General features: G+C 43.8%; 1 protein-coding gene across 12 annotated transcripts in view; it reads left to right on the top strand.

Moving 5' to 3' along the window:
- The window catches only part of atrnl1a (attractin like 1a), an 88,223-nt gene that overhangs the window by 12,599 nt on the left and 54,350 nt on the right, over window positions 1–21,274 (top strand). For 10 of the 12 annotated variants that reach the window (XR_015845116.1, XR_015845117.1, XR_015845118.1 and 7 more), the window contains 10 exons: window positions 2,466–2,550; window positions 4,382–4,593; window positions 5,218–5,336; window positions 5,539–5,655; window positions 5,876–6,008; window positions 10,150–10,337; window positions 11,202–11,418; window positions 11,521–11,712; window positions 15,961–16,179; window positions 16,254–16,391. Coding sequence is in view for 7 of the 12 variants with exons in the window: in XM_088305261.1 (XP_088161387.1) it covers window positions 2,466–2,550; window positions 4,382–4,593; window positions 5,218–5,336; window positions 5,539–5,655; window positions 5,876–6,008; window positions 10,150–10,337; window positions 11,202–11,418; window positions 11,521–11,712; window positions 15,961–16,179; window positions 16,254–16,391 (1,620 nt within the window). In the remaining 5 variants the exon portion in view is untranslated. The remainder of the gene's footprint in view (window positions 1–2,465; window positions 2,551–4,381; window positions 4,594–5,217; window positions 5,337–5,538; window positions 5,656–5,875; window positions 6,009–10,149; window positions 10,338–11,201; window positions 11,419–11,520; window positions 11,713–15,960; window positions 16,180–16,253; window positions 16,392–21,274) is intronic. The other 2 variants (XM_088305262.1, XM_088305259.1) reach the window with 1 other exon arrangement.

The raw sequence follows: 21,274 nt of genomic DNA, 5'->3' as shown, positions 1-21,274 counted from the left end.
GATTTGTGCTATCTTAAGTCATGTATATATATTTTTCTATTTTTGACTTGCCAGCATATATTCTTGAGCATCTGTGCAAAACAGTTAATATTACTTCGGCTTACTGATGAGTTTTGCCCGGCTTCTTGTATAGAGGTGCCTTAAGATGCAGGTGAAATTAATTCTGTGAGCGCACTGATCAAGGCGGCAGCTTGTGTGAAAGGGGAAAGCGCAATGTCTGGAGGGCGGTGTGACGTTTAACACCCGATACTCACCTGTATTACAACTGAATTCCCATTTCAATTCAACTGCAATGAATTCTCCAAAAAGAAGCTTCCAGCTGTTTATTTGAATTCCCGGTTGAAGTTTACCGTCACAGACATAAAACATTTAAGGAAAAAATATTAATAATAAAATAAAATGACACATTTACATATTTCAAACATCATCACTGCTCTTGCTGCTTTAATGCTAGCATAGTAGGGCACGCTCCATAGACACGTGTGCTAACAATTAGCTATCTATGTCACGATGCTGTTACCCTTTAGGCTACTTGATTTCTGAACACAAACGCTGCAGCAAGACATATATAGACCGATAATATAACACTCATGGGTATATATTTTTCATCCACTGTTCATTACAGCACATCCATATGTCTGTGTGGCACTACCATCAGGTGGCCAAGACTGTCGTGAATCATTCTTTTACACTCTATTCACCATTACCGTATGTTTTTATAAAGCATCTGACTGTATCATGGAAGTGACCGACGTTGTACGTTTCTGCGATCATCACGCGGATTTAAAATAACCACATTTTGCTGCTTTGCTATTGGAGAGTCTTCTTAGTTTAATGCTAACAATGCTGAAAGATGCTAACGATTGGCTTCAGTGTGGTGTTCTTGCGTTGAGTTACTTTACTACTATGTTGTTACATGGAAACATGTCATGTACGCCTCACTGGCTTGTTCTCAAATGTATTCCTCCTCTTCTGTAGAGGCCCTCCACCACCACCACCACAACCACCCTGCCCCTCCCCTTCTCACTCACACTGGCCACGCCCAGATAATCTAATTAGATTTGGCGGCAGTGTAGCTTTTGATTAAAAACGCGACCCTCGGCGTCTGGAGGTGAGAGCTCGTTTGGAAGACGGCGTATGAATACACTGGAAGATACTTCATCCTCACACCAGACAAGACCCCCCCCCCCCCCCCCTCCAATAGATGATACCCCCCATCCCTCCACCTCCCGCCCCCATCAAGGCCTCTATTAGTGCGCATCAGATCAAACCGCCAATCGGCCGGCACGCCTGCCTGCTTCGATCTGGACTCGGCGTCCCAGCATGCATTATTAACACGCTATGCTCATATCCCGGGAGGAAATTAAAATCTCGATATGTGCGTGTGAGCGTGCGAGCGGGTGTGTGAGAAGGCAATATCTTTTTGGATGTGACTAAATAACAGGCAGCGCAGGTCGGCCCTCCTGCAGGTGGCGCTGTGGTGGCATCTTCCGGCGCACTGCTGCAACTATTCTCACACTGACGTTCATGTGGTTGCTCATACCCAAGATAGTGACATCATGTATTTAAAAGCAGCTCATTGGTCAAAGACACTCAGCGGCCACTTCATTAGCGACACTGGACATGAAATTTGAGTAGAGAATCCATAATGCTCACTTTTCATTTGTCATGTTGCACCCAATGATATATGAGACTAATTAGTGAGATTTCATTTGAAGAAATTCATCATACAATCAAAAAAAAAAAATCATGAGAAATCAGTTCATCAAAAATCAACAAAATATTATCGTTAAATACCAATGTAATGGGATTCAAATGATGGCATACTAATGTAATTAATAACGCATTTAGTTCAAATTCTTTAAAAAATGGAAACATTCCTCTTGAGATCAGAAATAATATATAATATGAAAGACGCGGTCATGTTACAAATGAGTTAATTATTATTAAACAAAACATACCAAACAATGTCAATGTTTGAAAAAGCTATTAAAATAAGCAAATGATTAAAATTTGTATTTTTTGAATAAAAGAGCACCCAATTATCAAATATTAATGTGTTTTTAATAACAGTTCAATAATTACATCACAGGAATTATTTTGTATATCGTAAGTTAATAATTACATTTAAGGAGCCTAATATTTAATTATCGTCATGTTATAATGAAGGAAAAGCAAAACATAACGGTAATCCATGCATTAAATATTTCAAAAATAATTTGAAAAAAAATCTTGGTACATGTTGCATTAGATCTCAATGTGGTAATTTTTTTTTTTGACGAATATTCGGAAATGTATGATTTTTATTTCTTTATCGATGCATATATTGACATGTTTATTTATTTGTAATTCAAAGGGTTGCTAAGAGCATAGCATTCGCAATCCCAAATTTTGACTTTGTTGTTGCTGCTGAGCACCCCATGCTTGTGTCAACTATTTGTGATTGTTTTTGTGTGGGTGGTCAGCTTGCGACGAGTGGCGTGTCCTCCCCGCGCCGGAGCTGCATGGCGCCATCAACCGATTCGGACACTCAGCCGTCACCAGCAATGGGTAAGAACAACCTGGGTGACGTCGGCTTTAGAATTTTCTTCCTGTCTCTTGCTCTTGGCTCATTTTCATTCAATTCCCTTCTTAACGGTGAAGATACTTGTCAAAATATAATTTTTATATTTGATCACATTTTTGAAAGTTTTTAAGTTTTGGATGATTTCAGATTTGATAATAGTAAAGACAATCCGGAGATAAATGCACTAATTACATGTGCGTTCAATTCATAATATCTGAACTACAAGATATCTTCAATTTGTATTTGAAAAAAATGATAAACAATGACAACAATATCACGACTTTAATTTTTCCAGCTTTGTAGATGCAACCCATCAGGAGGGCAAATTGAAATTCCCTTCTCGCATAACACAAGACAAAAGTGTTAGAAATTTTGCAGGGAGTGCATAAATGACTCCAACTACAAGTACTCTTGAAAGGCATTCCACTCTTGTCGTTATACATTCCCAATAACGGCAAACACACGTAGTTTATCGGACACAATAATAGCTCCCGAATGACATCCTGGCACTTCAGCTCACAGATCTGTCTGGTGTATTGCAACAAGAGATTGTGGCTTCCTTCAATGGCATTAATTTGAAAGTCAGCCATTAGTGAAAGGCACACTAAAAGGACATTCTTTTGTGGGAACGGCATATTAATTGAGCAAGCGCAAAGAAATCATGAAACTTCATTTGGGACACCTGACGGTAAAGTCATTTTGGCCATAAAAATGTGAAACATACCACATTAGAATGCTTTATTTTTCTTTAAGAAACAATTATTACCATTTGAAATATAACAATTGTCCATAATTCAAATACTGGTGTCAGTAATGAATGAATAGATTTTTAAAATAAAATTCAGCAAGGGTATTACTTTGCCGGTATTGATCAAATGAAAGGAAAATTACCTTATTAACTCAGCATTTTTGTTTTTGTCAGAGATAAACATTATTATTTCCATTCCAGTAATGTCTCACCTCTCTTGAGCATGAGGAGGAAGTTTGTCAGCAGGTCATATAAGTAGAACGAAACGTGGTGAGCTTTTCATGCATCCGTGCGGCGGATGTTTAAATATAAACACTTAAGTGTTTTCCGTGCCGCGGCAGGAACTCCACTGGCGTCCTGATATTTTCCACCTTAAACTCAACCTCACTCTTTTCATACGTATGCACTTGAAGGAGTTTTTATTTGACCCTCGGTGACCTCTTCTCTTCAAGCCTTTAGATCAGGCGTGGGCAAATTATGGCCCGGGGGCCACATGCGGCCCATTAAACGTTTCAATCCGTCCCGCCGAACTTGACAAAAATTAAATGAATAAATCTTGTTAATGTTTTATTTCCGAAATACTGTGGTTTTTCAAGGACACATATATTGTTAGAATGCTTTTGTTCACTTTCATTTAAAATTAAACATATTTTTTTTCTCTGATGAGGCGAGGTTACCAAAACACTCCATCCATCTGCTCCTGGTCCGGCCCCTCTGTCAAATTTTAGAACCCATTGTGGCCCGCCCATCAAAAAGTTTGCCCACCCCTGCTTTAGATGTATTTTTTCTTCCCCAAAACTTGGAATGCGTCGCAGATTACAGAAGACACACTTCTTAATCTGTCAGACTGATGAAAATGAGGCGCCCCAAAAGTGCTACATGGTTCTCGTGAGAACCCCCGTTCACTCAGTCCGGTGGGACCTTTGGCCACATTGCCATCTTCGCTTGATTTGTATTGCTGATCCCTGAGGCGCATTGCAGCCAAATATGAGCGGCGTTCCTCAGGGTAACATTCCGAGTGCCTTGACTTTTCTGTCCGACTTGAGCTCATCATCTTGTTGTTTCAGTTCCATGTTCATCTATGGTGGCTTCTCCGGCCTCCTCCTGAATGACGTGTTGGTCTACACGCACGCATCCTGCCTAGCTTTCTCCGCACCGATTCCGTGCGCCGCTGCCGGGCCGGGACTACGCTGCCGCTGGCTTCAGGACGCCTGCATATCGTGGGAACCGACGGCATCCGAGTTCGCTACGCCCGCCCAGTTTTGCCCTCATCGGCCCGGTGCGTCCTGAAATCATTAACACGTGTAGCACTTTGACACCAGAACACAAAGTATTCAAAACAATTTGCCTTTTTGCTGCTTGTTTGCATATGATAATAAGCAGAGCGGGAGGTCAGTACTGCTGCAATTTTGTCGTCATTAGTGCCCTCCTTGATCTGTCGCATGTTGGGGCTGGAGAACCTGCGTTGTTTTCAGTCTAGAGCTGACTGATTTAATGAGCGCATGGAGACTTTCTTTCACATGAGAGCCTTTGAAGTTTCAGCTTTAGGAAAACTTTGGAAAGGAACCTGCTGGTTTGGGCCACACAGAACGTCCCAACCGTGTTGTTGTGCTCTTCAAAAAGCAACACAGTGGTGCCTTGAAATTTGAGTGATTCGACACGAACAAACAATGCAGAAAGCCATAGGCAGGCTAATAAATGTAGCTGTTATGTCATGCTTCATGCAATGGATTCTTGAAAACAAATGTTATATTCTCAGGCAGAGAGTATATTGTTTATCTTCTGCAAAAAGCGACTAATAGCTTCCTGAGTCACATCCGGCAATTGTGAAACTCTTCTTCCTTTCTATCTGCATGACTGTATTATCCATATATCCTTGTTTTCCTTTTGCACCTCGTTCCAGACAGCACTGACGAACAGTGTTTCCCATTTTCTGACTGCGCTAGCTGCACGGCCAACACACGCGGCTGCCAGTGGTGCGAGGACAGGAAGTGCATCGCCGTCTCCAGCAACTGCACTGGGGTGAGGAGGCGCTCTTTATTCACCCTAGAGTCCAGCATGCTCATGACAGCTCGTGAAAAAGCGTCCACATTATGGCTTTACGAGTACTGTGACGCGATTATATTTTTTAACTAATTAATCGCAACAACAAAATAAAAAGTAATTAATTGCGCGTGTGTGTGTGTGTGTGTGTGTGTGTGTGCGTGCGTGCGTGTGTGAGTAGTTAACTCCGGAGTTAGCACATCAGCATGGTGCCCCTCTTTCTCTTCCTCTTCGTCCATCCATGTTGTCTGAGTATGAGCCGAGTTTGTGGAAGCACAGCACCCGTAGGAAGGGATATGTGAGTATCGTTTGTTACACGCACGCCTGGTCGGGTTGGACCACAGACTTCAGGCTAACAATGACTACGAACGCATTCTAATTTGCATACAGTGCTACCTTGACTCATGAGTGGCCCAACGTATGAATATTCCCAAGTTATTCAATTTCCTCTATAAGCGTAAATTGAGTTGCAGTTAACTTTTTAATGTATCCTTTTTCTTTTTTTTTTCTTGTGGAAGACACTGACGGAGTCGTCCCGTTGTGAGCCACGTCCGGAGCAGGAATGTTTGCGACTGGCCGACTGCAGGAGCTGCGGCCTCAACGGCAACTGCCAGTGGGAGCCACAACAGCAGCAGTGCAAAGCGCGACCTGGTGAGACGTGCCACTTTGTCCTTTTTGCACTTTGAATTTACCGCAGTATAATATGAAATCACACGGAAAGGGAGTTCAAATATTTGGATATTTAACATACGAACAAGCAAACAAGTCGTTGCGGCCGGGTCAGACAGGATGAATAAAATTCATTTTTTGTCGCATTTATGCGTACTGATGTTACTATGAATGAGTTTTGTATGCGTTGTGGTCAGAATAGATGAGGCCGAAATAAATTTTGGCCCTGCTAGTAGTAACAGGTTGTTGTAGAAATGGAAATAGAATTTGATTTTATGTTTGTTTAAACAGGTTGTGTATGTTACTAGGAAATGTAATCCAAATGGATTTGGCAGCCACTTGCAGCTGGTGCTACTAGTTCAGTCCCAACTATTAATTCTTGAATAGAATGGTCTGCGGCTGAGATGGAAACAGAAATCACTATGGTGCTCATACTAATGAGTTGTGTAAGATATGAAGCCATGGTGTCATGCTGGAATTTACTAACAACCAGCTTCGGGTGGTCTTGATTCAGGCCCGACGGGTGTATCTTATTGCTTAAACATAAAACTGCTGAAATGGAAACTAAAATCAGTCTATTTGTTTACGCCATTTGTTTACACCATGACGCAATCAAGTCTTCATAGATTCAGCTTCAAACCAGCCACTTGATTCAGACCCAACTTATGTAGCATTGGGCCTTGATGGGCTGTTGGAGAAACGGAAAGGGAAATTGCTCTGAAGTTGTCTTCATCCATCCATCCATTATCTGTACCGCTTCTCCTCACAAGGGTCGTCGGGAGTTGTATTCATGTCAAAGCAATCATCGACTTGGATTTTACCAAACAGAAAGTTCAGCAGCTGACTTTGCAAGTATAGCTATCCGCCTAAATAGGCTGTTGTCGTAATTGCCTTTTTCCATTTGTACGACGGCCCGTTAAGGCAGCCAGCTATGCTAATCAGGCCTACATTAAATGTCGCCATCATGGACTAAACTGCTCACTGGCAGCCAGTTAATTCAGGCCCAACTAGTGTGACTTTCCACCTTAATGGCATTTTTCCATTTCCACAACAGCCCATTTAGACAACAAGCTACACTTGACTGAAGTTGTCATCCTCCTATACATTAGTCACAGTATTGATCACAATTGTAAAATCAGCTGCTTGCATACTGTCTTGTGTCCTGCTGGACATTTCATTGGATGTCTTTTCCTGATACAAATGGTATGAAAATGGAAACACCTTTGAGGAACAGGAAGAAGAAAAAAAAAAAGCCACAATGGCAAATTCAAAGGCCGAGAAACTCGTGAAGTGCGCAGCCTCCGGTCTTCTTTGTCGGCATCTTCATCCTCATCCTCCAGCCGTGTTTGTGTTAAACATACAGCGGACACATGCTTGTGTAACGCGGTTTAAAAATAAGCTTCCACGCACACCGCACAGGCAGGGATTAGCATACATTCACCAAGGAAGGAAGTAGGCCAACCCCGAGTGTTTACGGCCTGTCCTCCAAATGGAAGCGTGATAACAAACATAGTGTGTGAGCAAGCAAAATGAGCAGTGCAACCCCCAACTTTCACAACCAACTTTTCCATTCAGAACAATCATAATATTGAAGAATTTGTCACGAATCCATGACAAAAGTTGCATAAGTCTTTTGTTTGCAAACTGAACTACAAGTAAAAAGCTAATTAATAATAATAATAATATTGCCTTTATTAGTCCCACAATGGGGAAATTCGAGATTCGAACCCAGGCCTCCTGGGGAGACTGGGTCCTGAACGCGGCGCCTTAGACCACTCGGCCATCCTGGCAGCCTTGAAGCCAATTGCTCTTCTGGCTGATCATCCTATTAAAGCAACGACAATGGGAGAAAAAAAAAACAGGCAATAGCATGAGCAAGCCACCGAGATGCTAGCTAGCTGGTATAAGTGCTTTTTGTCAAACATCATAAACAGATGCAATCAAATCACCGTCAGAAAAGAGCCAAGTGAAGGTGTCATGATCGCAAAAGATGCTCCGTCTCGTTAGCGAGCGATGCCACAAAATCAAGAATTGGTAACATGCTAGTAGCAAATGAAACGTAAACGTTAACATGTGTGACTATTACACCGTCGGCCACCAAATACCAGATTTCATAAATCAATCCACATGACAAATTCAACACGTTTTTGCGCTGTAACGTTGTACATTTTGAGTTCATCCCCTTAATTCGTGCAAAGCAATTTACCACCTTGCACACATTGTTTGGTGTATGTACGGTTAACAACGCTCAATCATCTGCCAAAAAAGGGATTTATTTCGAAAATGCTTTTGCTGGCAAAATCCAGGCAAAATGTTTGCAAGAAACATCGTTATAATTTCATTGGTGGTTCATGTTTTCGTTGACTTGAAAATGAAGTGAGTTTCTTATATAGTCATCGTACTGAATAGATTTAACATCAAAACAGACATTTGGAAGAAAAATGAAGCTGTCAATTGTTCGTCACTTGAAACTTTTTTTTTTAGGGAATGAGTTGTAAATTAATCGTATGAATGAATGTGGGATTATTTTGACCATTTTATTCAACTTTTATATGACATCCATTTTCCAAGCCGCTTTGTTACTCAAGGATGATTAAAGACCCATAAGGAATCTCTTGAATAAGGTTTAAAAAAAAAAAAAAAAAAAAAGAAGGAGATGCAAAACAACCAAATAAGTAATATTTATGTAATAGCTGTATATAGTAGCAAGACGCTGAAGAGGACCTCATCATTGTAAGTTCTTTTCGAGTATCAGGAATTTACGGGGCCAGGACCGGTTCTGAGAGGGTCACCACAACTTTGCTGACCGCGGCCCCGCAGGACCACCACTCAAGAAGGTGCTATGTCGGCCCATGGCAACGAGCTCCTTGTCATCACGTCATCATCAAAGTGAATGACTTTAGCGGGGCTTTTCGGGGCCGTAACCTGATCCACGTGCTCGTTTATTTTCCCTCTTCCTGATTTTTCCATCATTTCTCCACCTCATTACTCACGATAGTCGGCCCAGAACTGCAAAAGCATGCGGCTATTTTGTCAAGAAGCACAACGCCCAGACATGCGAGCGTAATCAGGAGCGCGGGCCCGACTAAACGAGCATTGCAAAACAGTCGAGCGCTACGGAACAGTTAGAGCGAGGCGAGCTTTGATGAGATGAAATGGACTCTTGCTCAATCTCGTGTTTATCGCATCCGCAAAGTTGGCCCGCACGCTAAGCTCAATTATTTTAGCATGAAGATGATCACTGAATCTTTTTTTGACTTGACTGATGCAAACTTTGAATGTAAATAATTCTGCAGACTTCCGCCCAGCTCGCCACATGATCTGTCAGACAACCAATCTGTCAGTCAGTCTGTGCGACTGTCCACCTGCCTGTGGGTTGTATTTAACTACGGTCTACGAGAGGAGGTGCATCCTTCCATATGATTTTTGATGCTTGGGATACGACATGATTCAAGGGGGTAACAATTTCAAAATGGAACAATTTAATTTGATTGTATTGAATATGGCTCAGCTGTAGCTTTTGTTGTTTATGTTATGCAACAACAAGCAAACGCTGTCAAAAAGCCCAAACTACCCAAGTTAATGGAATACAAAGAAATGACAAATCATCAGCAGCGCCGAACCAATTTGTCTCTTTATGTACATTTTTACACGTTTTCCAATTCAAGTCCCTTTTTTTTTTTTTTTTTTTTACAATTCTAGTATCAAGCTTTCTGTCTGGGGGTGGTTCAGTCTCTCTGTCTGTCTGTCTTTTGGCCTCCATCTGTGGGTCCGTTGCTCGTTCAGTCTGTTTGTCGCTTGGTCAGGCTGTCATCTGGTCAGTCGGTCTGATGATGGTCTGTTTGTATCAGTGTGTGTCTGTCAGTGTGCGGATCTGTGTGTTGGTGTCTGTCTATCTGTCAGTCAATTGGCCTCTCTGCCGCTAGGTCGGTCAGTCTTTGTGTCTGTCTGTCTGCTGGTCGCTGTCAGTTTGTCTGTATCAGTCTGTGTTTCTGTTGGCTCGTCTTTCAGTCGCTCTGTGTGTTTGTCTGTTGTTGTCTGTGTGTCGGTCTATTGGCTCGTGTGTCTGTGTCGACCCATCACATGAGAAATCCAAAGTATTCAAGCCACTGGCCCGGCACAGGTAAACCGTGCGGTGATGGCTGGCATCAGGTAGGCAAGGCGTGCCTCAGGGTCAATGGCAGCCGGTCGAGTTTCGACGACGCCCAGCATTACTGCAAGAACCTCGGGGGGAACATCGCCTCCCTACATGATGACCGGCACGTCGCTTTCGTCATGGACGAGATCAACGAGCACCTCACCCGAGGACAGGTCAGACCCGGTCCGTTTAAATGTTTCGTTAGGATGGGTCTCCCCTAGACTGGTTGTTAGTCAATGTCAACATTTAGACAATGACTGATTACCTCAATGTCAGGGCAAATATAAATGCGGAATGTAAATGCAAATCATAATAATAATAAAAAACTGTTCTCAATTAGCTTACCTGCTGAAAGGGAAAGTCAACTCCAAAAGAACCTTTGCAATAAAATTCTCTATGCGCCTTTAATCGTCTTAAGATGGCATTCTGACTCATATTGCGTTTGTGGAATATGAGTTAAACCCTGAGCAACTGAGATGTCATTTTAATTCGGCAGAGAGTGCTAAAATGGCCGGCTCATGGGATGGCTAAGAACAGGTTGATTTTACTGCTTAACTCATATTCCCCAAACGCGATATTAACAAACAGAGCAAGCTAAAAAGCGACTTTAGTTTCATATTTTTTCTTCCATGGCATGTCTAACATCTGAACAGTGATATCATTAGATCAAATCTGCTAATTGAACATTTATAAATGACTTTATTGCAAGATAAGAATCCATTCAGTGAAATTCAAGCACTGGAGTGACGCCAACTCACCAGGACGGCTTTGTCATATTTCCAAGATTGTCGGTGCCCTATTTATTTGTTTTACACACACTTCAGCTATCATTACACTCTGTGATATATAAATGTTGTGTGTGATATCACCCTGGCCATTCATTGGCTGGTTGTTAAAACTCACTACGTGCCCATGCATGTCATGTGTCTTTTTTGGGGTAATTTGGTGGCGCTCAGGTGACTGCAAAGATGATTTTTTTTGGATGAAAAAGCGTGATTTCGTTTGGCGAAACTGTTGCCTCATGTCTCTGTCCGCAGTATTTGTCTCCGTGGGTGGGCCTGAGGAAGATGAACGTGTCGTACTGGGGCTGGGAGGATGGGTCGCACTTCTCCAATAGCGGCCTGCGCTGGCTGCCGGGCGAACCCGGCGATTCGGGCTTCTGTGCTTTCCTGCGGTCGGCGGCGGCAGCGGCCGGGCTCAAGGCCAACCCTTGCACCGCCGTCGCCGATGGTCTCGTCTGCCAAAAAGATGTCGGTGAGGCAGTGCAGGGTTAGCGACCAATTTCTGTCGCTTGTGTGCGTGTGCGTGTAGATAGATATATAGATAGATTGATGATACCGACATTTTTGTCCCCAGGGGGTCCTCGGGCTGCCTCTTCGCGTCCCTGTAAGACCCCTTGCGCCCTGCACACCACCTGCACAAACTGCACCAATCAGGCCATGGAGTGCATGTGGTGCAGGAGCATGCAGCGCTGCGTGGACTCGTCGGCCTACGTGGTCTCCTTCCCCTTTGGGCAATGTCTGGAGTGGCAGACGCATGACTGCGCTGGTGAGATTGTGACTCATTTGATGACACTTGTACGTCTTAAAAAAAAAAAAAACATCAAATGCAATTTCTTCCTTGACTTTAAAACACTTTTAGTTTTAGTTACGTATCAGTGGTGACTCCAAGCGAAGCGATAATGAATAAGCCCTGCTGTGACATCATAGTGGGGCGGAAGTGCAGTGTTGCTTGCTCAAAGGCACATTTTGTGAAAAAAAAATCATCACACGGCTGCACAACTTTTTTGCAATTTAAAAAAAAGTCCACTTTCCCTCATCTGTCCCCTCGAATCGTGTTTTTCCAGTTGTCCGTATTGTTGTGTTCTTGGCAGAAGGTGCGTGGGAGGCATTTGTCGCTTTACTTACCTCACTGCTTACTATGCAAAAATATGCTGCCGAAGCGTGCGTGTGTGTGCGTGTGTGTGCGTGAGACAGACGGACGTACTTTACGACAGGTTAGGGTCATGATGTTTGGGTCACTTCCACCAGTGAGACAAATCAGCGGCATTGGAAATCAAAAACAAAAAAAGCTGCCTTGAAAAATGCATAAAAGGAGAAAATGTTGACATATAGACTTATTAAATGAGAAATCTTTTTTTTCCTTGACCCCCCCACCCAAAAAAAATTAAATAAATAAATAAAAAGAAGGAATTGGGCTGGCCAATGAGCTCATGCAGTGCGCTTACAAAATAAGGCGACCACCAACGCGTGTTTGCAGCTCGGCAAACTTTCCCGACTTGAAGCGAAGACACACAAACGCGTGCCTCCGCTCTGAGTGACGGAAATAATCTGGAGGACGGGCGAGAAGCACAAACATGACTGACGTTGGATGTTGAGGCGTGAAGGGAATCCTTCTTGACTTCCTTTCTTGCTTCGTCTGACTTGCGTGCCCATTGCGATTGTCTTCGGCGTGTTTGTCGTCCCCAGTGTTTGCCTTTTGTCGGCTCAAATTCGATTTCCGCCGCCAAACCTGACGGCTCACCACGCTGCAAATCTGGGAGGCACACGCGCACAAACAGAAATGTATACACACAAACACACAAATAGAAACACACAGTAATTAACACACACAAATGCATACACAGACATAAATACAACACACAAGCACGCATGCACACATCGATTTACAAAAAAACAGGCACACACACACCTACGCACACTCGAAGCGTTAAATGTGATACGGTCTTTGCTGTCGCCTTCCACTCAGGCGACGTTCCTCGCCCGTCTGCTGTAAGTGCCGACGCGCTAAAATGTTGCGCGTGAAAGGAACTGGTGGTGACGCGCGTTGGCGCTAGTGGCTCATTGTCATCTCCACGACGCTCCGGGCTGCGAGCGCCCAACGTACAACGTTAATCGCACTCGTCCATCTGGGCGCTCCTCTTAAGCGGAACGCAGATCAAGTCGGATAATCGAGGTGCTTGTAAAAATAGCGAAGAACAAACGATGTGGGAAGATTAGATCGAACTTCTCAAAGAAGATGGCGCGTCACCCTCGGGCGTCGTCTTTTTAGTATATTTGCGGCGGAACATGCGTGTTCCGTTTGCTTCTGCTTACGGCGGCGGGTGATCCCAACTGAACCCGCAACCTGAGTTGCCAATAAGTTGATATCGCATGAAAAGTGTGAAAATTTTTGAAATTCCAAATTCTCTCTGAGCATTTTTCATTCATGTCGTTAGCTCGGAATTCCCGACGTGCTGTTTGCGTGTCAACTCGACATCATACGCATTTTCACAGAGCCGCTCTTCATATTTGGTCAGAAGACGGCCGGCCCTGGGGGAGGTCGCCCTCAGAGAGCGCAGAGCTGCTTGCTACTGAAGATGAACCAATCTGTTTATTTATTATTGAGGTGGTCCGCCACTAGGCAAATACGCGCTGAACGCGTAAAATGATCATCCTCTCAGAAGTAGCGAAAAGATGTTGGCAAACTCAGCAGGGACCGAGAACTTGCTTCTGTTGTGAAGCATTTGGAGGACATTGAGTAAAACGAGAGGAAATGGTAACTTCAAAAGATATGAAGGAAAGCCTTGCCAACAGTTAAAGGTTCCGTCCAAAATGAATGACTTTGGACAGAATTGGAGGTTTAGAATGTCCTTCATGCTTTGGAAACATTTAACGCCAAAAAGTCGACCTTTCCCTTTTAAGAAGCGCAGCTCCGATTGTTGCTCAAACACGGATTGAGATTCAAGATATAATCGTGCTGTTGCCGAAGATAAATTCCCTGATTCTTGGACACGAGCCTTTGTCCCGCCTATTTTACAGGAAGGAGATTCCTCTGAGCTGAAGAATTCTCGGCCTTTCGCCAAACTTTCTGTCATGGCAAAAATGTTGCCGTCACAACTAAATCATTTGTGGATTCTCGCTTCATTCTGAATCCTCTGCAGGCTGCACAGCAACAGCAGCCTTGATCAAGACTTTTCTTGCCTGCTTAAAAAAAACAATTGATGGAGTGGCTCATTGATTGGACAAATGGGCATTCATTGCTTATCTTAAATGAAATTCCAATTGTTTTTTTGTCTAGATATTCTGTGGAATGCACTTAACACAGGAATTTATGTTAACAAAGATTTGTGCAGCTCTTCTTTGATTTTTGAAATGTAGCAAACGTGGTCAAGATGCACGGATATGAATGGAACCCGTTAAAGTCCGTTTGTGTCACGTTTACGTGGGGCAGCATCTCATGTGAGAACAAAAGTTGACGCGGAGGTCTCGAGGCCAGTCGGCAACATTTCTTCACTTTTGTTGTTTAGTGTCGTTGAAATGCCACGCTGCTTGAAAGAAAGTGTCATTTTTAATTTGATCAGAAAAGTTTGTGTTTTCCCCCCCCCTCTTTTTTAATGTCACATCCACTTTATGAATATAAATGCGCTTGTCTGCACGCTGGGGAGGGCGAAGGAAAAGTCAATTTCTTTCTAAACGCTGAGGGTCAGGGAGAAGGTGAGAACACGCGAGTGCAAGTATATTAGCGGCGCTAAATTACATCTCCAGAGGCTCTGATTGTGTTTGTGCTTCACTGCAGCCTTTTAGATTGAATTTGATGGACAGAATGTGCTCACTTTAATGCGTCTGGGAGCCTTTTAACGCACGGCGGACCGCTTCCTGCTTCACCACCTTATGCAATTTACCATCCAATGTGCTGTTTTACACCACATAAATGCAACATTTGGCCATAAGTCTCAGGACTGTCGTCTTAATTCACCAATCAATTGAGAAATTGGAGCGTCAGGAGTGGATTTCCACCGGGCGGACTTATTTGAGTATTTGATAACGTGTCATCAAACAATTTGGCATCATACATCCATCTAGTCTCAAGGCAAGACAAGGCATTTATTTAGTGCATTTCAGATGCAATGTACTTCACATAATTATAAATGCTGTATTTAAACTAATTTCCCAACAAAATAGTACAAGATTTTTCTTGCCAAAAGGAGAACACAGAGCATATAAACAATATTTTAATCATAGTTTTGGGCTAAGGAGGATTGCTTAAAAAGCATTTTCACATCGGACTGACTTCACTTCTGTCGGCAGCTCATTCCATTTGCGTGCAGCATAACAGCCAAATGCTGCTTCACCGTGTTTGCTTTGAAAGCCTCTAATTCACAGGTGTCAAACTCTGTTCCTGGACGCCGCTTTCCTGCATGTTTTCCATCTCTCCCGGCTGCACACACCTGAGTCAAATGAGCGGGATACTTTTCAGCCTTCTTCAGCGCTGGCTGATGAGCTGAGGGATTGAAAGTATGCGGCAAAGCGGCCCTCCAGGACTGGAGTTTGACACCTATGCTCTAATTGATCCAACTCTGCAGACCTCAGAGCCCTTCTGCTCTCTTTCCATTCAATCTGCATTTCTTTGATGTATTCCGGAGCTAAACCCGTCAGTGATTTGCAGACCAGTAGCACAACTTTAGAACGTATTCTACAGCTGGGTTAGTTACCTAATCCTTTTCAGGGAGTCCACCCAGATTAATCAAAGTCTACTGGAGATAAAAGCATGGATGGGATGCTCCGGGTCGACTTGGCGCATGCAACCCTTCAATCTGGAGATGTTTTTGTAGTTGGTGAAAGGCCGTTTTAGTGATTGATTTGATATGACTGATGGATTGTTTTTGCTGAAAGTCAGGTTCGAGCCTATCAGCACCCCACGGTTGCCAAAGTGAGGCGTTGGTGTAGCAACATGACATTCCATAATCAGTGAGTTTGCTCCACTGCAATGTCATCAATTCAATCTAACGAGTTCATTTTGCCTTTCCACATTCAGCCCAGAACTGTTCTAGCGTGAGGACGTGTGCCGAGTGCCTGGAGCGACCCGAATGCGGCTGGTGCGGCAATCCCAGCGACACGGGCCGCGGCGTTTGCATGGATGGTTCCTACCGCGGACCGCTGAGGCCCGCCCGTGACCGGGCCGGCAACATGGTACTGGATCAAGGCTTGTGCTCTGCCGACCGAGGCTACGACTGGGCTTTCGTGCGCTGCCCGTGTGAGTGGACGCTCTGAGCGGCGAATCCAGAGCCGGAACAAGGATCTGACCAAGCATGTGTTTGCGTCCTGTAGCTTGTCAGTGTAACGGACACAGCAGGTGCGTGAACGCTAGCACTTGCGAGCGCTGCGGAAACCTGACGGCCGGGACACAGTGCCAGAACTGCGTGGCCGGTTACTATGGTGACCCCACCAACGGAGGGAAGTGCAGCGGTAAGCCCGACCAACTCCTTTTCATACCCGCAGCGTCCGTACCATCAATTCAAAGATTTGTTTCAAAATACATGAAGCGCCCGATAGTTGCTGCAAATGCGCAAATATTGATAGCCATGTCGTCCTCAGTTGCGGAGATTTAGCGTTAGTTTTTTTTCCAGCATTTGAGTTTTCCTGATTTTTGGGGCGTGCCAAAACGGGGCCTCGTGGACGCACTTGGGTGTCCGGCGTTTCCCGCAAGATTAAAACTTGAGCGCCTTCGTTTACATCAGTGATCTTTAATTTAACTCGCTAGTGACATCTGTGGCGGATGACTCTTTGCTTCCCGTCATCTTGTTACGTTTGTATTATTTATTGTTTTTACTTGTGTTTTATTCATTTTGCACAAAGCGGCTCTTTGGGGTAAAAAGTGCTGCACTTTTGTCTTCCTCTTTTGTCATCTTTTTGCTTCTTTTTTCGTTTTCTTATTGCCTCATTTGTACTTTTCTACCTTTTCCCATTTCCTTTTCTATACCATATCTGTTTTCCACTAGTCTCTCTCTCTCTCCTTTCTTGTCCTGTCCTGTCTTTTCTCTTCTCAAAGAACAAGAAAAGATTCTTGCTCTTTTGTTTTCATGTCCTGTCTTTCTTTCCATATGTGTTTCTCCTTTTTTCTTTTTCTCCCTATCACCTTTTCATTTCCTTATTCTTTGGGTGTCATACTCTGGTCCTCAAGCAGGAAAGCGGCACTCGAGGACCAGCGTTTGACACCGCTGCCTTATTCTTTCATTTTCTTCCCTGTCTTGTCTTTGCTTTTTTTCTGTCCCTTTCTTACTTTTCCCTCTCCCTATCCCCCAAACCTTTATTTCCCCTTTTTCTTTCCCTATTGCCCTTCTTTTCCTTTTTTTTCGCCATCCATTTATTTTCTCGTCTATTCCCTTTTCTTTGCTTTTTTTTTTTCTTTTCTTAACTGTCCTGTTCTTTCATTCCTTTCCCTTCTTCCTTTCACCATCAGTCGACAACAGCTGCTTGCTCTTTTATTTCCCTCCTGTTCCATCATGGCAACGTTTACCTTGGCTCAAACGCTGATTAACGCTCTGAGTGATGGCGCGACGTCTGACAGCGAAGCGGAGCCGCCGACCTCCGATTGGACGGCCGCGAGCGAGACGCGGGGGCGCCAGGGTAACGTTGGCGGTGAAGGAAAGGGATGCGAGTGATGGAGGGCGGATAGCGGAGAATTGAGGCGCTTCACCTTTGTTTGGCAGATGATGAAGGAAGCTCGTCAGCAGTCACGTCCCGCCCGTCACCTTGTCTTAACTGGACGGGAAGGAAATGTGGTGGCATTCTTCCTCTCGCCTTTCAACAGACATGTCACACAACAGGATTGTTGCGTAACAGAACACAACCTTCTCAACCAGCTTGTATGTTGACAAAACGATTTGCAAAAAATTATCATTTTCTGGCTCAAATTGAGGCCGACGTGGTGACATTCTGATTTCTACCACCAGTAGCGCTCAAGCGAGTGGCTCAAACATTTAATTGTTCTCCCTTACTTTTGTTTTTCTTCTTGAATACGAGCTTACTTTACGAGACATCGCTGACAGACAAAACAGAATGTGTAATGTTCGCCATGGTTAAAAAATATTTACCTGTTGGGAAACGCGCAAAATCATCCGTTTGCAGTAAGAAAGAAACATGCTCATTTGCTTGTCTTCTTCTTCAGCAGTTTTAGGAGCGATTTCTCAACCATTTTTGGTATTTCGCCACCCCGTTGTCATGGCATAACACCACAATTACTGTTCCAAACAATTAACTGTCTGCAAAAGGATTAGGATCACTTGAGTGGGCAAGATTTCTTAAACGAGTAAGTAAACCTAGCCGAGAAGAAAAATAACTTTTTAAAAACTGACGGCCTCTTGAGGGTCACATTGAGTTTGATTGGCGTTCGGGGTAGGAGGGGACCTTGTGCCATGGAATGGGTCCCCGGAGCCCAAAAGTTTGATTTCTCTGTGAAATGTTTTCGGTGAAGCAAAAGGAGGCCCAGATGTCCCCTTAATGATGATGATAAAGCTCCAAGTACTGCTCTTCATCACACAGCTACATTTCTTTTTTGAATGATTATGGAGATGTTGTACCCAAACTGTAAAACACTCCTCGAATCAAAGGAGCTGCCATTATGCCACCTAAATCAAAAATGAATAGCCACAATCAACACCAACACAAGACTGACGAAAACGACAGGAGGTTTGAAAGTTCAGACGAGACAACAGATGGCAGAACGCAGAAGGCAATTAACACGCCAGTTTTAGCAAAAAGGCCTTTGGATTCTTTGGAATTCCAACATTAAGCCTCTGGATCCGGATTCATCCAAATCAGAATTTCAGCATTTCAGTCCATCACAACCAAAGATTGCAGCCCACGGAGCCTTCGGAGAAACTATTCACAATGTTTGCTTGACGAGAAACACAACCCGCTGCAACTTTTGGATCATTCGGAAACTGCCTTTGGATGCTTTGGAACTGGAACCTTCGAATCTCGTTTGGAAACAAAATCTGCAGGGAGTAAATCCTTTGGTAACAGAACCATTAACCAATGGAAATAAAACCTCCCGTCTCGGACCATTTCGAAAACCGAAAGCACTCTTTGGAAATCGAACGTACGATATACTTTGAAAGCAGAACGTTGAGTCTCTGGGTATACAACCTGCAGAAACTTGCGAACACAGCTGACACTATTTTCCTTGGATTCTTCAGACACAGAACCCACAGCCTTTGTATGGAAAGGAAAAACCTTCTGCGAGCTTCGGATCATTCAGAAACGCAACTTCCGCTGTCGGGAATCCACGGCCTTGAAATCCTTTGAAGCCTATGACATCAGAACCTTTATGCTTTGGATTATTCAGGCAGCGTTCCTCATTGGGAGCCGATTCGTCTGGATCAGAGCCTACACAAGTCAAGAGTTTAGAATGAGATGCGGTACCGGCGGAAATCTGGATAGCTAACTGGATAATGGTGATGATTGGTTGCCATAACAAGATCTTGCTTTCACCATGGGATGTTAAAAAAAAAATTAAAAATATCAAAATACATCAAAGTATATTTTCATGCTATGTTTTACTGAGCGCTTTTAAAGTGATTCTGACCCATCACGCAAAACCCACGAGTCAGCGGAAGGTGGAGCCACTGATGGTCACGATCAATCGGAGCATGCGTGTGTGTGTGGGTGCGAGTGTGTTTGTGTGCAATATTTCAATCAAAAAAGTGCATTTTCGGACGTTGGCCATACTTAATAAAGTGGCCAGAGGCTTTTCAGTTCCGTTTATAACCACACATCACTGTGAGGCAGTGAAGTGAAAAATTGTTCTGTCCTCCGGGACACGAGTGGCATGAAAAATTGTTGATGTCCGAATCAGCCCCATTTTTTTCATTTTGCAAAGAGATCCACATTGTTGTTTTTGTGTACTCAGTCCGACTCGTTTGTTGTCGTGTGTTCAGTCCATCCGTCTTCGTCTTGCCCGCATGGGACTCAAATCCCTCCAATGTGTGTTTGTGTTGTGGCTGAATGAAATACAACATTGGAGTCGATCGTTTTGTGCTTTTACTAAATACACAGCATCTCCTAGAGGAAGGAAACACTTTATTTCTTTACATTTTCTTTGATTTGATTTCTTATTTAAATATCACAATGTAACTTTATTTTTCTTTATTCGGGAAAGATCTTAAAAGATGCTTTGGCTTGCAGGCTTTGTCACGGGACCAATCGAGTGCCAAAGTTAAAGCGCAACACGACAAAGTTCGCTCTCACACCAGAACAAAAAAAGTTTGACGTTGGCAGAGTCCTTTTTTTTTACTCCGAAAACAACGTGAAGTCCGCTGCTTTTCCATAAAACTGAAAAAAAAAGATAAAGATGAAAAAATTAAGACTTGAAAATGTGTAACTAATCACATCAAAATTTCAAATTTGTCACATTATGTGACACCGAATTTATTTTATTTTTCTTATTCAATATGCCTCCGCACCACAGTAACAGATTAAAACTTATTTTCCACTTTTCATACATAATCAGCCTACCCTTTATTTCTCAGACTGTACTGTATTTTATTGCCGTTACTCACGTAAAGGAGTTGGAAAAGTTCTTCAACTTTTTTTCTTTTCCTAAAGTATCCGCACTTGTCGAGACTGTGTGTCCTTTCGCCCCTTTGTTATGGACCCACCTGGCGGTCGGATTCTCGGCCTTTGTCGAACGCAATGGGGTCTGCAGGTGCCGCGGATCTGATGCGGGACGGCCCGTGGACCGTCACGTACTCGCAACCTTGTGACCTTTCAAGGCGGCCGCCTGTTGTGCTGCACGCTGGGCTCGCCCGTTTTTTTTTCAACAAAAAAAATGGAGAAATGAAGTTTTTTTTTTCCCCTTACTCTCCCTCCTTGTTTGTTTCTCATCCTCAGCGTGGCCTTGACCCGAGTTCACCGCAGTTTTATTAGCGGCTGCCTTAGAACCAGGAGGAACAAACAACAAGGAGAGTGCAACATGAATACAAATAAGTGAGGAGAGCGGTTTTGCTCAGGCTCTGACATCGCTCCACCGTTTTATGTTGAGTGTAGCACTTATCTTGTTCAGGGTCGTGCGGAGTGTTAGCTTCACCGAGCGTCAGGTTGCCCGGCTTGTATTTGGATCTTTCGGGTCTCGACCTGTGAGAGTGATTTGGACACAAAAGTCGCATCGGAGACGGGATGGTTACGCTGTTAGGGGTGGAGTGCGGGCCGCAGCCAGCCTCGTTCCTCTGACTTTGGTCAATAGGCAGACGACACCCGGCCCGGTTGCCAGTCAGTCCTTTGGCACATAATGTATAATGGCAGGTGGGCGATATAGCGAAGGACAAAGTTGCCAGTGTGTGTTGTATCAA

The sequence above is a fragment of the Idiotropiscis lumnitzeri genome, chromosome 9, assembly GCF_059441095.1.
Source record: "Idiotropiscis lumnitzeri isolate Australia: NSW breed Sydney's pygmy pipehorse chromosome 9, RoL_Ilum_1.0, whole genome shotgun sequence".
NCBI classification, from domain to species: domain Eukaryota; kingdom Metazoa; phylum Chordata; class Actinopteri; order Syngnathiformes; family Syngnathidae; genus Idiotropiscis; species Idiotropiscis lumnitzeri.
This window is presented reverse-complemented; position numbering and strand designations above follow the sequence as displayed.